Source organism: Uranotaenia lowii, chromosome 1, assembly GCF_029784155.1.
Source record: "Uranotaenia lowii strain MFRU-FL chromosome 1, ASM2978415v1, whole genome shotgun sequence".
NCBI classification, from domain to species: domain Eukaryota; kingdom Metazoa; phylum Arthropoda; class Insecta; order Diptera; family Culicidae; genus Uranotaenia; species Uranotaenia lowii.
The window spans coordinates 84,315,293-84,332,464 of NC_073691.1; the positions used below are offsets into that span (position 1 = coordinate 84,315,293).

At 39.1% G+C, this 17,172-nt stretch overlaps 1 protein-coding gene and 1 pseudogene across 1 annotated transcript; both read right to left on the reverse strand.

Annotated features, from left to right (window-relative positions):
• Positions 1 to 60: 60 nt before the first annotated feature.
• LOC129739556 (translocon-associated protein subunit alpha-like) lies at positions 61 to 5,140 on the reverse strand (annotated as a pseudogene).
• A 7,127-nt stretch (positions 5,141 to 12,267) lies between these two features.
• On the reverse strand, positions 12,268 to 15,070 carry LOC129737573 (uncharacterized). Its single transcript, XM_055728732.1, has 2 exons — positions 13,655 to 15,070; positions 12,268 to 13,554 (listed from the first exon to the last, which is right to left on the reverse strand). The coding sequence occupies exons 1-2, from the start codon at positions 15,068 to 15,070 to the stop codon at positions 12,268 to 12,270; spliced, it is 2,703 nt and encodes a 900-aa protein (XP_055584707.1).
• Between the last annotated feature and the right edge of the window lie 2,102 nt (positions 15,071 to 17,172).

Sequence of the window (17,172 nt, forward strand, 5' to 3'; positions counted from 1 at the left end):
CCAGCACCGGCGAAGCAAGAAGGTGCGGTGCATTCATTAAAGATTAAACTAGCTTCCAAAATTCAATCATCGCAAAACTACCCGAAAACAGAATCTCGAACAACAAACCCTTCCTATAACACGACCACGGAAAGTTCCTGCTGCATGAACCTCAATACACCGATGATGATGAAGAGATGCCAATGCGTCCGGGTTCGAAACTTCCAAGAAGGCTCTGCCCGGGGCCAGCTCCGAGTCGGAATTCAATTCGGTTCCGAAACCAGATGACTTCCGTTAGATGACATGGTTCCGGGAGTTCAAAGAAGGCCAAAATGCTCCGCTCGGCAGGAGTGTCGGAAATTGGGAACAGCACATCAAAAAAATCGGTGCCAAGCATAGATTTGCAGTGTATTGCAGCTCCGATGCAGGCTCACCTGAGCTGGTCAACTGTAACACTTGCGAATTTCTGAAATCCTAAATTCTGAAAGCTGAAACATGAAAGATGAAATTTGAGTGAGTTAGGTTCAGGTTCAGCTTCAGGTTCAACCACCCGGAAGACGACCCGTGATTAAGGATGAAATGACGAATATTCCAATTCCAGCCCTAGTTAGCGGGAAGAAGCGCAACGCAAAGAGCCACGGCACGGCGCTGAAAGTTCGGCAAGTTACCAATGAAATGATAAAGATCCAAGAAACGGGGTGATGTATTTACGATGCTGTTCCGTGTACAGAAAACTATGACAAGCTGTTAAATAGATATTTAGAGAACCATGCCTTATCTGTTAACGTACATTTTCTGTGTTCTCCGAGGATAGTTTAAAAACAAATGGGGTAATTACTTCTTTTTAATTCCCTTTTGATTCAAAAGTCATAAGCAAACGAATCACTCTACTCGATTTATTCTACGTTGTTAAAATATTTTTTTTTTCTTCTAGTGACAAAAAAGACCATCATCGAAACGCTCAGCTCAAATACCACAGAAGATTTCAATTGAGGCTAAGTTGCTGAAGTTATTCGGTACTACGGTACCAGCCCATCAATAGCTCAGGTTCCCCCAATGTTAAACATTTCTGAGATAGAGGTGAGTTATTTAAATATTATTTCTATAGAGAAGAATGTTCTAGTCAGTACATGTGGTAATTTTTAGATTAATTAATATTTAATTCAACTTTTCATAAAACGGTTATCTTTGTCAGATTTTTGTTCAAAACTTGTGACACATTCGAATTATTATAAACAGGCTATGTTATGTTTGATAATATGTAAAACTAAGTGTAAACTAAGTGATCATACTACAATGTATTCACAAATGAATTTGTCAGTAAGATTTCAATTTAATTTTTAAAGCAAAATGAAAATTGCTTATTTACACCGACAATTGTGCAACTTTTAGTGCCAAGCTTTGATTATCTCATGCATAAAAAAAAATGTGTTGTTTATTAGTTACGAATTAGTTGTAAATATCAGTTACAAAATATAAAAATGCTAAAATATTAAATTTGATAAATTGTTTTAAGTTTGGAATTTACCTGGTTTTATTTGCTTTACCTATTTACAGGTTGGCCTTTGTGGCAGCAATGTCCGTAACAACCAATGTGCGATCTCCCGACCCGAGTTGGCACAAAACTTCAGTGGCTAAAATCATCGTATATCAAGAGTTGTTTCAAGAGTCTGTTGTCATCCTTGGATGTGGTCCATTTTTTGCTATCACTTCAAAAAAGCTACCAGCTATCATTGCCACTTTCTATATTTTAGGGTGGTAAAACAGTCCTCAAATTTGGAAACTAGGAAAGGAAGCGGTGTTGTTGGAAAATTGTTTGATGCCAAGCTGAATTAGGAACTGAATAACGCCGAAAGAAAATCAGTTCGGTCTAAGTTACTATCTCAACTATAAATATAAAATTCCAATAGGAAAAAAATCGAATTAAACTTATTTAAAGAAATTTTTAGATTTCCTTTTGATTATTGAAATGAAAACCGAGATGAAAATCCCAGGTTTCTTGTTTAGCGGCGTCCACTTATGTGATGTGTTTGGAATTTTGGACTGCTAGATGAAATCGAAAATACCTTTCTTGAAACATATCCGCTTCATACAATTTTAGAAATTTCCAATTTGACTATATTATTGAGTTCAGAGGAAAATTAAAAAAAAAAATAACATAACAAGATAGAAGCAGCCATATATTTAAAATACGGAATTTTATGGAATATGCTTAAAAATTGTATCGGTGTGCCATATTGTATGTTACTTTTGTATGGAAGGAAGGGCTTATTTAAGTCAAAGCGATTTGAAAGTATTGTTGAAACCATCTCCTACTCCGAATACTCTCATACACCCAACTTCACGTTGATCGGAACAGTAGTTTTCGAGTCTATAGAGAACAATCAGACAGACAGACAAACATTCATTTTTATATATCTATAAAGATTTTTTTTTCGGAAAATAATTTTTTTCAGCTTTCCCGGAGACTTCAAGCTTCAATACTTGTTACTTATGTGTGTGACTTAAAAAAACTGAACAAATATATTACCTATAGTTATGCATATTATGAAATAACCGGTTTATCTCTGTAGTAAAGACATTGAATATGTTAAAAAACAACGAACAAAACAAGCTGGATCCTAGAATGTTTCTTTTTTTAAATATACTTATTATATATAATTTTTTTTTTCAAATAGGTTTATTAAAGTCGTGCACTTCTAAAGGATGTGTATGCCAAGTGTATCAATTTCTTTATACTTTGTTATTTTATTTGTAAACTTATTTGTATTTTATTTGTAAACCATGGCTACATCTTTAGTTCAACAGCGAGCGGATTTGACGATTTCATCCGGATTCAATATCGTCTCTTTTATTCGTTTGCATCCTTCTATCACAAAAAGGTCAGTGAGAGCATCGTCTTCAAGGTGTAGCTGATTAGGTAACCCAGGCAAACTAGTGCGATAGACCTTAGAAGTCGAGATCCATTGGCATGAAGCATTGGATAAGCATTCTACTACTATCTACAATAGGGAAACATACAACAATTTTATTCTTGCTAAACCTCAAATCGAAATATTTTACTTACCGAATCCTCTCTATAATCGCATCTAATTTCGATCCATTCAAATCAGCACAATGTTTGTTCTGATTATACAGATTAAAAAAATCTTCCTTAACAAAATGATTGCAAATTGAGACAATTGGTACGTTATGACAACAAAAATAAACTACAACGTTGTTTTATGTGGAAGTTTCCGATATTTTCAACTCATTTTGACTAAATCGTTCATAAATGTCCTTCACAAAAACGAGTGCAGTCACGCACCGGACTCATCACTCATTTAATCTCGAAATGAAATAATGTAAATATAAACACTGGCTATTGTTTGCTGAATGTTTGCCAATGGACATAATCTGGCTCGTCCCGTTTTGACTTTAGGGTTATTCGACGTAACGGTTATCTAGCATACTGTGACCTTTCGCAAAATACAAAATTATTCATTAAATTATTCTGTCAAACGACTTTCCGGAACATAACGCCAGAACTATTGTTCCACGCCGATTGTGCTTCATGTGTTGATGATGGTGATGGGCATTCTACATATTTGTGTCTCTGTTTTTATGCTTTGTTAACGATAGCAACCCTTCTCAAAGCAATGAGTTCTCCAAGCCGTTGATCTAATCATCAGCACCGACAGTTCGCTTTGCCTTCCGCTGCCGTGGGCTTTGCTTCGGGGACGACACTTTGCCGCCCTTGGGAGATTTTTCTGGAAGAAACAAGTCGGTTAGTACAATTAAGTATGTATTAGGATTTCCTATTTTCGTTTATTGAGGATTTTTAAGTTGGTTATCAAAATATGTTCCAGAAAGAAAGTCGTTTCTATAAGAAAAAAAAAACAAGAAAAACTTACGAATCCTCTCGAGTGTTTCTTGTGGAATCCGTTCATAGTCCACATCCTTGGTACTGGTGGTTCCGGTTTCCACAGTTTAACGGGCAGCTGGGGAGCGTTTACGCTTGCCATACGATCCCAGGAATTGTTGGCCGAGCACCAGCAACAAAACTACAACAGTCGCCAGGAACACGTACAGGAAGAACGTTTCCCCATTCAGACCCTCATCGATTTCGATAATCGAAACGATTTCATTGAAGACGGCTTCGGAAAACTGATTTCCGCTGGCGTTGTAGGCAATAGCCGAAAAGTTTTAAATGAAGTAGTTGAAATCCATGGGATACCGGAAGCAAGCTTCGACGCTTTCTACTATGAAACCGTCACTTCCCTTATTGGCAAATCCAACGAGGAATTCGACAGGATTTCCGGCAGGCAATTCCAGTTGAGTTCCAGTAACATAGAGAGGTCTTGTAAATAGAAGGAACGTATCCGCATCTGGTGATTTTGTCGTTTCTAGTTCATCTGTTTCCGGTTCTTCGTTTTGGGTTATCGATGCCTCATCGGATTCAAGTTCAACATCCAATTCCTCGCCTAATTCGTCCTCGGTAGCATTGGCCATGAATCGGGAACCTGCCAGAAATAGAAAAACCCAAAATTATGGTTACGAAATGCCACGTCGAAGTGAAAGTGATAAAACTTCCAATGAAAACTCTAAACTTACCGTTGTCCGCCGTTAGGAGAACCGCCGGAAGAACCAGCAAAGCAAAGACCAATAGCTTCTTCATTGGAAGTAACTGTTCTGCTGCTTGAATCATTGAGTTTATTCACAAAATTTACACCTTATTTATTCACTGGAAAAGACACTTACATCCGCTAGCGCAAACCGTGGTAATATGAGGTAGCCAAATCCAACTTGCGCTGATGCGTCCGCGTAGCCGATCGAGCTTTTCTACCAAATAATGCTGCACGGCTGGACGTTTTGCGATGAAAAAGTCAGTAAACGTGTTTGGCAGATCCCAGGTCTTACCTAAAAGCATCTGTTTGGTGTGAACCTTCCGGTTTTGAATCCGAAACGTTTCCACTGAAATCTGTATACTACGCGAGAGTAATCTGTACCGAAAAACAGCTGTTACGGATTTAATGGACACCCCAAAATTTCACTATTACGAATAAAAGAGCAAAGCAATACGCAACAAAAACATTCGATTGGCTTGTACTAAATTGGCTGCGCACTGTACTAAACACTTTTAGTACATTTGCAGGATGGCTCATTTGCCGGATAACTATTATCCTCTTAGGATTTTTTGTTTCTTACATTTGTCTCCTTTAGTACAAGAGGAGTTTCCGTGTTTTGATGCCAAGTTATAATCGAGAGCATAGATTTCTGGCCTAGAGTTCGAGAAAATGCGCATTATTACAAATAATTCTGATACCAATAAAAGAAAATCTAACCTATATCGTCCCTTTTGAAAGGAATGCTCGACTGTGCGTGGTATCAGCCTTAGATCGGGTTTTTACCGATGTGCGCTAAATATTACAAAAAGTTAGATTTAGTCAAAGGTTCACAACAATTTAAAAAGGGTACTCACGAATGGCACAAACAACTTTAACAACTAAAACTATCGTTAATTTATAAAATATACGCAGAGCGTCACTTGTCTTTCTTGGTTCGTCGTAAATTTTCACTTCTAACCGTTTTCTTCTGGTTTGTATGTATGTATGTATGGATCTGTTTGATTGGCAGAGAGTTTTATACTCTATATCACCACTACTTGTTTATATGTTGATTTTCGTTTTTTCGTAGGGATGCTCCTTTTTTCCATAATTTTCGATCAAACTTTCTGTTTTTCTAAATTTTCATGCGAGCTTTCTCTAGGAAACTGAGGATTTCCTTTAGTTTTGTAACTTCAAAATTTTGAATAATTTCGATCAGATTGGAATATCGATCCCAATCATAGTGATTCCTTATATGATTGAATTGAATGCATTTGAGAAGTGCATGTTCGGTGGTAAAATTCGTGTTGCATAGTTCGCACAATTTTGTGTCTCGAATTTTCATCACTCCTAAATAATAGGGTGAATAGTCATGGCCACTTAGTAAGCGATTCAAAGTGCGAATTTGAATGTTGCTTAGTTCGATATCCCAATACCAGGGTTTGGTAGAGAAATTTGATTGTAGTTCATAAAATTTGATTCCTTTACTTTCATTGTGCACCATGTTCCTGTACCATAAATTCGTGGATTCGAGTGATTCTGATTTGTATCTCATGTATGCATCATCAAGTTCTCAGTTTGTTCTCGAGTAATATTGGTCCGTCTAATCCTTGTTTTGCTAGAACGTCTGCATGTTCATTTCCCTCTATTCCGACATGTGAGGGTATCCATTGGATTTTTACATTTTTTGTTGTAGCTAGTGAGCATATGTCGTGCGTGACATTGATCAAATTTTTTGTTTATAATGTCCCTTTTTAAAATTTTGCAGGCTGACTGGGAATCGGTGAAAATTACAACTCCAGTTCCTTCTTCGTTGTGTATTTGTTCTAAAGCTACTCTTATAGCTAAAAGTTCTGCAGTTGCAATGTTAACATTATTTACTAAGGAAATGCTTATCTTTGTATCGGAAGAAGCGTCATAAATTCCAATGCCACATTTGTTCGTACTTTTAGAAGCATCAGTGTACCATTGGTCACGGTGACTATAATGGTTGTTTATCATTTCTTGGGCCAGTTTTTTCATAACAATTGGAGATGTTTCATTCTTTTTCATTCTTGAGCCTATCATTTGATCTTCTATCTCGACTCTTATTTCTATTTCTGGTTTTGTTTCTGTGTATATCGTTTGAAATTCTTGTATGTTTTTAATGTAAATTCTTTCTAGAAAAGTGTACTTTGCTTCACTTTGAACGTTGTCCAAATCTAAAGAGTGTAGTTGTTGTGCAATTAGATCGTTATGATGGATATGCAAGGCAATACGTTTTTTTGCTAAATAAGTGCGTTTGAATGTCAGCGGTTCTTCTCCAGCTATTGCTGCTAATGTGTTAATTGGTGTAGTTTTAGTACATCCTGTAGCAATTCTCAGACATTGTCTATTCGTTACTTCTAACATGTCACAATATTTCTTAGCTGTTCCTCCATAGATTACTGCGCCGTAATTCAAATAATTCCCGTACAAAGCTCTATGGTACAGCATCATCACTCTTGGTGTGCCACCATATCTTATACCACTGATTATTTTTAGCATGTTTTGTCTGTCCAGCACATTTTGTTTCAGCATTTTAACATGTATACCGTATCTGAGTGCCTGATCAAGTGTTATACCTAAATATTTGTAGCTCCTCACTGTTTCTAGGGTTTCTCCTCCCATTCTTCAGTGGAGTTGTTTATCACTTTCTTTAAATAGCATTGCCTTTGTTTTTGAGCTATTAAGACGTAATCCTAACTCCGTAGCTTTTGCCATAAATCGGTTTATTTCAGATTGCATCTTGTTAATGGCCTTTTCTAAAGATTTTGCTTTGACAATTTTTAAAAAATCATCTGCAAACTGTAAAGTTGTTATATCTGGGTCGAGGTTTGTATTATGCAAAGAAGCTGTGTAAATATTGAATAAAACAGGTGACATAACATCGCCCTGTGGTACTCCAGTACAAATAGTTTGGCTGACAATTCCTTGATCGGTGTGAATGAGGGTTTTCCGGTTGTTTAAAAAGTTGTAGATCCATGTGCATGTATCTTCGTTGAAACCATTTTGTATCATGATATTGTATAATTTATCAATGTCGACTGTGTTAAAAGCATTTGAAAAATCAAAGAAGACACCAATTGTGGTATAGTTGGCTCTTCGTGCTGCTTTGATTAGGTTTGTTGCATACGTAATACAATGCTCAGTAGACATACCTTTGCGAAAACCAAAAGATAGATCTGGGATGACATTGTTCTTTTCACACGTTTGTTGGATGTCTACTAATACTGCTGCATTTAATATTTTTACAACGGTTGGTAAAAGCGCTATAGGTCGGCTGGAACTTATTTCATTCGGTGGTTTGTTGGGCTTTAATATAGGGATAATTTTTATTTCCTTTAGGTGATCGTCTAGAGTTGCTTTTTGCCACATTCCGTTTAGCAATTCTATTATTTTTGTAACTGATTGTAGATCTAAATTTTTTAATGCATTATAGTTTATATAGTCTGTACCTGGTGATGATGTTGGGGATTTGTTTCTTATGAAGTTTTTCCAATGTCGATAGGTTAATATGGATGTTCTTGTATTGTTTGCTGGCGAGAGAGGTTCTCTGTAATTTGATGGGCCAAAGTTGCTGGTGAGAAACTGTGAAGCCATATCCTTGCTGGTGTTTATAGAATTGTTTTTAGGGTTGGTAACAGGGAGGAATTTTAATCGTCTAACGAGTTTCCAATTTTCATGTGAATTTCTAGGATCAATGGAGCTGGAGAGTTCTATCATTTTGTTTTTAATGTGTTCAAGTTTGGATTTCAAGAAAATAGCAGAAGATCTTTTCCAAAAAACTAGGTTTTCACTACTACAGCATTGATTGTAACTACGTAGTGCGTTTTGTTTTTGTTCATAGAGCTGTGACAACTCCGAGCTCCAGTAATATTTTGGTGTATGTTTGCTTATTTTTTTGTGTTTTTTAGTTATATTTTGGGAAAGTTTAGACAGATCTTTCAAGTCTTCGAATTCCCAGTGCTCAACCTGTGCCATTTCCTCCGATATTTTTTGTTTATCGTAGTAGTATTTTTGTTTACGGTTTATCCTTAAATCCAGACAGATCTCAATAAATAGGTGTCCACTTCCTCCGAAATTTTTATCAACAACTTTCCATTGAACCACATTAAATAAATTAAGAGAACACAATGTTAAATCTATAGCACTAGATCTTTGATTGGAAACTGGAGGAATGTAAGTTACAGCTCCATTGTTCAATAGTAATAAATTAGCTCCTATTATGGCATCATGTACAATTGTCCCTTTACCGTTTGACTCTTGGCATCCCCATATTACATTATGACTGTTAAAGTCACCTCCTACTACTACTTTACCGAATCTAGCTGTTTCGTTAAAGAGTGTTGTTATGGCTGTTTCTAAATTATCGTTTGATATTCTTGGGTTCACATAGACGACTACTAGAGCCAGATCTAATTTAGGTATGAATATTCCGAGTGTTTCAAAATCGTCTGTTGTTTGTAATTGAATGTTGTCAAATTTAAATTCCTCCTTCAAGAATATTGCTACTCCTCCATACCCGTCAGCACGGGGTGCCAGATGTCGATGGTAGCCTTGAATATTCCATCGTAAAGTAGAAATCTGTTCTGGTTTGACCCAGATTTCCGAAAGCAATGCTGCATCATAATTTTGGGTATACAGTTCGTGTGTCAGTTCGTTTTTGTTTCGATATAAACTTTGAATATTTGCCTGTAACACCTTGAATTCGCCGGTGAAAATTATTTATCTCCTGCAGATCCTAGCATTTTATTTAATTCACCCAAGATGCAAGCTGATATTTCTCCTCCTTTTGTGCCATGTGGTTTCATAATAGTTTCTAATTTCATGCTAATTGTTGAAATTATTTGTTTCAGTTCTTCTTGTGATTGTTTTTTAATTGTTTCCTCAATTTCCTTTTTAAACCTCTCTAGCTCTCCTGTTTTATACTTATTGAACATCCCTATGCCTCTTGTTTCCTCTTTTTCTTCTTCCATTTTACGTTTTTTGGCGAATTCATTTTGATTTAATCCCAAAATACTGGCCACTCCTGGTACACTATCTGTTTCTACATTAAGTTTGTTTGGTTCTTTATTTTCTTTTTTAGATCTATTTCTCTTGTCGTTTGAACTCCACTCACTGCGCTTTGGTTGGAGTTGTTGTGGAAAATTACGCCCGCTAGCTGCAACCAAAAATAGTTTATATAAAGATTCCCAACTCTTATGAAAACCGGGAGACAAAAAAAATAAGCGCCACCGTCAAATATGACGGCAGAAATGCAACTAAAACACAGTGAACACTGTTAGCAGAAAAAACTCATGTAAAGCTATGTAAAGCATTTTTTATCACACTGTGGGACACATGTACTCAATTGAGAGTTTTAAAGCACAGCAATCAAAAGTCCCATTAACAATAACTAATTTTTGCACTCAAAAATCTTTAGTGTCAGAAATGAGGGTGTGGATTATTTTATGAGCAGCGCACAAAAAGGGACTGCAAACTTTAGATCAGTGGATTGGTACATTTCTGCCATATTTTAAATCAGTACCTATTTAAATCAGTTTTCTTTATTTTTCTACACGCTAACCGCTTTTTGTGACAGCAAAAGATTGCACAATATCCAAATTTTTCAAAAAAAATATATATATCAGCCTGATTGTTTAAATTTGAAGAAGACTCAAAATTTGCAAAACTAATAATAAAATAATATTCTTCAAAATTTAACACGACACTTAAGGTAAAGTAAAAATCCACAGTTTTATAAGTTGATCCAGCTGTTTCTATCATACAGCACTTTGAGTATTGGATTTCCTTGCAGGCCATTTAGCTAAATTTAGTTCTGTCTACAAAATTAACAGAGTAAATGAAGGTAGCGGTACATCTCAGGTGAAAATGAAAAATCTTCTCTAGCTAGTAACTAAAAATAGTTGAAAGATGAATTTTGAACTGGTCTCAGAGTTTAAAACCTCCTAAGATGTTTTAATTTCGATTCCTCTGATTTAACCGTAGGGATGTTATCACATTGAGGGAATCAAAAATTAAAATCACTGAGGCTGGCTTGAAATTCAATATTTCACTATGTTCTTAAATTATACATAGTTAAATATTCCTCAATTATTATTTTCTTTATTCACTTTTTCATTCATTGTTGATTTCAATAATCAAAATAAAAACATTGTGAACGTTAATGTTTTCATTCTTATTTTAACTGTTTAAGTTTAAGTTTTTCAATTCAATCGATGAATCTGAATGCGGTTATCTCAATTTTACTGAGTCAGTAGCATTTGTTTCTGCAAAATTTAATCAAATTACTTCAGAGTGCATTTTGAATAATTTTAAATTGATTGAAAACATATCAGAGTGCATCATGATCTGCACGCTCGGATCTTCAAACACAATTTGTGAGAAATGTTGACCTTTTCCGTCAGCAGGTGGTGCTGATGTTTGTAGAAAGAATGTCTGTTAGGATTTATATGAAAAATTCCAAGAGCTGGGTATCTTTATATCTACTATCTTTGCTGCAACTCTGGAGTATGATTCTGCAATTGTTGGAAAATCCTCTGTAGTCCTCAAAACGTCAAACATATTTTCAGTTGGAACCTCGTAATACTGCCTTGCCTCCTGATAAGTCATGCATTTCTTGGCCATTATTGCTTGTAAGTCGTTTTCTTTCTTCCATCTAGGACACACTCTGTCAGTCGTCTTATGATTAGAATTTGGACAGTACAAACATTTTAAAACGTTACAAGAATTTTCTGTCGAGTGTTCTACAGCACATGACATACATTTTTCAATCAACGCTTTACAATTTTTGGACAAGTGGTTATAACGAAGACATTTAAAACAGATTATCGGTTTTCTAATGTACGGTTGGACTTTGTGTATCACAGAATATATACTGATGTCATTTGGCAAAGTATTAGTACGGAAAACTACACCCATTTTATATGTGGGTTCCTTTTTCTTGTCTTTATAGCGATGCATTCGAAAAACGGAATCTATTTCTGCTTTGGCCTTGATAAAGTGTTTAACTTCTTCGTCTTTCATTTCAAGTGGTATACCAGAAATAACTCCTGTCACCGTGACGAATTGTTTTGGAATATAAGATTTGAATCCCTGTAGATTTAGATTCTGGCAATTTGCCAATCTGTTGGCATCTTTAATATTTCCTACGTACACTGTTACTTTATTTCTAGCTGTCTTCCTGATATCATCGATACATTTGTCAAAACCATTTTGGTGTAGCATTATTCCTATTTGTAATCTGTTAACAACTTTTCGTTTTTCTACATCTGTGTTCTCTACTATTACGCGATACGGACGGCAATCCCCATTTTGGTAATTGTAGTTTTTAAATATTTTTCTACTTGCTGCGTCGACGTGATCCTTTCCTCTGCTGGTTGTTTCCATGTCTTCTTCCATCCTTTCTTGTCCTGGATTTAGTATCGGTTGATTGAGGTTAAGTACTGATGCTGCTCCGTCTGGAGCAGCATCCTCGCCACTCATCTTAGTACGGTCACTTATTTATCACAGAAGGTATACTTGTGAATTTATCGCTAAAATTATCACAGTTCTTCTTAATAATAATGACAATACAACAGTTTAAAATAGCCAAAAATCCAAATTGAAAAAACGAGCATCCACACTCTTTCAATGTAAACATTGGAATCGTTTTCTGGTTTGACAGTTCGTAGCGTGGCCGTTAGGTCTGTTCAGATGCAGCGACGTCAGGGATGCCAGAACATTCTCCACCCCGTGAATCCGGAACGGCCTCCGTATCACCTTGCTCGGATTCACCGTTACCTATCTCCATAACGGCCAGCTTCGCCACCGGTCTCTCGAGTCGTCCAGATGTCGTTTGTACTGCAACACGTCTGATCCTTCCATCCTTGTTCGGGATTAGCTCCACGATCCTTCCTCGGATCCAGGTACGCCGACTGCCTTCCGCAATATATACCAGGTCTCCAAGTTTAACCGACACCACATCTTCGAACCACTTGGACCGCTTGTTCATATTAGGAAAGTATTCCTTCAGCCATCTGTCCCATGTAGCATCAGCTAAATACTGCGAACGAAGGTAACTGCTTTGCAGTGCTTGGCTGAGACTGATTGGATCACGCATAGGGTCCTGATCTCCCGTGGAGTTACCCAAAAAGTGGTTGGGTGTCAACGCTTCGTAGTCCAGTTCACTGGCATCGGTGAACACATGTAGCTGCAATGTTTCGTACCCTCCAGCATGATCTCCACCACAGTAGCACCTGGGGATCTGAAGGTTGTTGATTTCTTGGAGAAGCTTTGTCCATCGGACCCATTTCTCGAAAGCTTCATCCGGAATGTCGTCATCCCATTGTATGCCGCATCTCCAAAGATCTTGGAACAGCATCTTCCCGTGGATTGTATACGGGGACAGAAGACCCAATGGGTCGAAAAGACTCATAATACATCGAAGAGCCATTCTCTTAGTCGGTCGTCGTTCGCCGCAAACATACGGCGCCAGCTCACCACGTAGGCTGGTAGGAAATTGGAAACAATCCTGCCGTGGGTTCCACTCCAGTCCAAGGACCCTCTCGATGTTATCGCCTCCTATGTCACTGATAAGTGAGAGCGATTTCTGTTCCGAATTCTCTCCGACTGCTTGTAGCACCGATTCATCGTTGCTAACCCAATTTCTCATGGTGAATCCGGCCCGAGCAAGGGCTCCTTTCACCTGAATCGCTCGATCAGCTGCTTCCTCAGAAGTGGGGGCACTATCGAAATAATCGTCCATATACGTTTTCTCCTTGATAGCTGTAGTAGCTTTCGGGAAATCCTCCCGACACTCGTCCGCTATTTTGTGCAACACGTAGATCGCCGAACAGGGCGAGCACGTCGCTCCGAACGTCGCGACGTCCATAATATACACGTCGGGCGGTTGTGTTGCGTCGAATCGAAACAGGAATCGTTGGTAGTTTTTGTCTGCTGCTCTTATTCGGATTTGGTGGAACATTTCCTTTACGTCGCCACCAAAGGAACTTGCATATCACTGAATGCAGGGGGACCAGTAAATCCGGACCTTTTAATAGTTGATTGTTGAGTGAAACTCCACTCACTGAGGCCGCTGCGTCCCACACTAGCCGTCTTTTGTTCGGTTTCTTCGGGTGCGTCACCACATTCAGGGGGAGGTACCAGACGCGTTCAGCACTAGTTTCTGCCAACTCTTCTTCGGTCGCCTTATGGGCGTACCCTTTTGTCAAATAATCTCGTATTTGTTGGTGCACGTTGGCCTGGAGTTCGGGGTCTTTTGACAGCTTGCTCTCTAGGCATTTCAGACGTCTCTCAGCCATGTACCGGTTATCTGGGAAGCACACTTCATCTGCTTTCCACAGCAAACCAGTTTCGTATGCACCGTCACGGAACACCGTGGTTTCCTCTAGGATCGTTTTACATCGCTTGTCTTCGGCAGATTCAAGAATCGGCGCAAACGGGTTCTGGGGTTCCTCCAGAACGAAATGTTGTCGGATGAGGTCGTTAAGTTCTTGATCTGCGTCGCAGCGATGGAAGTTAACTCGGACCGAGTTCTTGTCATTTCTATCTCCTGCCTCGTTAGGCCCATAGATGGCCCATCCGAGCAATGATCTCACGGCAACAGGTTCGCCAGGTTGACCTTGCCGACTTTCGATTGGGGTTAAAATGTCAATGTTATCTAACCCAATAAGCACTTCAGGCTGAGCATCGTTAATTGAACTGATTGGGATATCTTTCAGATGTTCATAACGATTAGCTAATTCGTCGTAGCAGAGGGTTTGCTTCGGTAGCTCAAGTTTCGAAACCGTGTGTGCGGTAAAAGAATGTTGTTTCGGATCTCCTAACTTCGAGATCATGCATTTAATGAGCTTGGATGAATCTTCGTTCCGGGTTACACCGGAAGTCCACTGTAGTTCCAGCGGATGCCTTTTTCCCTCTATTCCTAGGCGGCGTGCTAATGATGATTCCATTATGGTCAGTGATGACCCTTCATCGTAGAATCCAAAAGTATCGACAGTGCGATTTCCGTTGTGCAGGGTAAGTGGAACTATTCGAAAGAAAAACGCTTTTCTGAATTCGTTGTGGGAATTACAAACAGATTTAACGACTGTTGCTTCTCCCTTTTTGGCTTGCGCCGGAACATGGAGCAACGGATGGTGCTGAACTCTACAGCCTTCGATGTTACATCGGATTCTTGATTTACACTTCCAATTACCGTGCTCATTCAGGCACATTTCGCACAAATTCCACTGGCGTACTGCACGCTTTCTTGAATCGAGATTTAGTTCTTGGAACTTCGAGCAGTTCCGAACCCGGTGATCTATGCCACCACAGATTGGACATGGCTTACGTTGTCTATATTCTTCCTGGTTTCCATTACTGTTAATGTGAGCATGGAAATGTCCCTCTTTCTTCTGCGACGGTTTTGCATACTTCGCTGCCTCAGGTTTCGGCGGTACAAGCGTGGTAACCTCACAGGCGTCCTCGGCCAATTCCTCCATATACTGGCCAAATTCCTTCAGCGTTGGCTCGGGGAAGGAACGTTTTTATATCTCACCCAAGCAAGCTGATGATGAGCAGGGAGCCTCTCAACCAATTCGCTGAGCAAATCGGGATTCGATAAATGAGCTCGTAGACCTGCAGCCCTCTAGCTGGTCACAAAGGTGCTGTACAGCTGTGGCAAACTTAATAAGGCTATCTAGACGCTCAGATTTTGGCGATTCGAGTTTGCGCACTTTAGCCAGCATGTTTCCTTACAAGAATTTCGGGCCGTCCATAAAAACGTTTCAGTGTTTCCATTATCTTCGGCACGCTGTCAGGAAATGTCAATTTTGTTCTCACTGCTTCTCGAGCCGCCCCTCGCAGGCTTTCCTCTAAAGACGGACAAGATTCTCAACGTCTGAGAAACCGCAGGCAGCATTGGACGTTTCGTAACTATGGAAAAATATTGGCCATCTCCTCAGGCTCTCCGGCAAACACAGGTAGTTTCTTCCTGGGCCAGACTTGTCGAGCCAACACTTGTTCTGCAGACGGGACCAATATTCAGGTTGGCAAACGCTACCGGTTGTGGGAAAGGATTCATGGGTTGCTTTGGAGGTGGTACTTCAGGAATCAGGTTCATAATTGGGCACACGGATTCGTGCCGAGTGACTTCTAGGTTCGGAATGAACTGAATTCGGATTACCCGGTTCGACTATCCGAGGAAACACCTCTTCCGGATCGTTATTATTTTCCTCCAGCTGATTGCGCAACATTTCCTCAGCCTTTTGACTTCCACTTGGCGCTGATTCGGAAACATTTTCCGGATCCCGACTCTTCGACTAATTTCTCTTCCAGCTGGTGCTTCTTCTTTAAGAAGGATTCCTCAGAAGCAAGCTCCTCTAACCGGATAACCCGTTCCTTTTCTCGCAAGGCTCTCTCTCCTCTTCCAGGAAACGCATTTCCTCTCTCATCCGACGACTTTTAATTTCTTTTTCTGCTACCAATCTGGCCAACTCAAGTTCGGTCCGGATGCGGGCGCTGGATGTAGTAGATCTCACAGACTTGCCGGCACTTCTCACGGACGAATCTTTGTTGGATTCCGCACATTTCTTCCTAGCTCCGTTCTCAACTTCAGCCCTTCCTATTCTCGTTGAACTGGAGTGAGGAGCCTTTGATCGCACAATGGGTGTGCTGAAATCGGCGGTGTTTACGGACTCTGACGGGTCTGCAGAAGGTGATGTGCATTTAGTGCATTCTCCATGGGCGATCCTTTACGCCGGGAGATTGATTCGCACAACTCAGATGCCACCGAGCCTAAACAATTATCGCACGACACCATTCTCTCGTTCCACACGAATTAGGTCTGTTGCATCCCATCACAGTCGAATCCATCTTGGCAATCAATTTCCTCTTCCGAATTGACCATCTCGAAATCTTTAGGGTTTTCGAAAATCTTTGAGGATGTTGGAATATAATTCACTAAAGGTTCTCGCAGCAGCTCTAGTTGGAAGCAGGAGCAGGAGCAGGAGCAGCTCAAAGCTAAAAAACAATGAGTTTATTAGGGCAAATAGTTTTACATAGGATTTTTTGTTTCTTACATTTGTCTCCTTTAGTACAAGAGGAGTTTCCGTGTTTTGATGCCAAGTTATAATCGAGAGCATAGATTTCTGGCCTAGAGTTCGAGAAAATGCGCATTATTACAAATAATTCTGATACCAATAAAAGAAAATCTAACCTATATCGTCCCTTTTGAAAGGAATGCTCGACTGTGCGTGGTATCAGCCTTAGATCGGGTTTTTACCGATGTGCGCTAAATATTACAAAAAGTTAGATTTAGTCAAAGGTTCACAACAATTTAAAAAGGGTACTCACGAATGGCACAAACAACTTTAACAACTAAAACTATCGTTAATTTATAAAATATACGCAGAGCGTCACTTGTCTTTCTTGGTTCGTCGTAAATTTTCACTTCTAACCGTTTTCTGGTTTGACAGTTCGTAGCGTGGCCGTTAGGTCTGTTCAGATGCAGCGACGTCAGGGATGCCAGAACAGTTTCATTCAGAAATAAAATTTTTTTTTAACATATTTCAGCACTGCATAGTTCCGGATGTGTGCGACGATA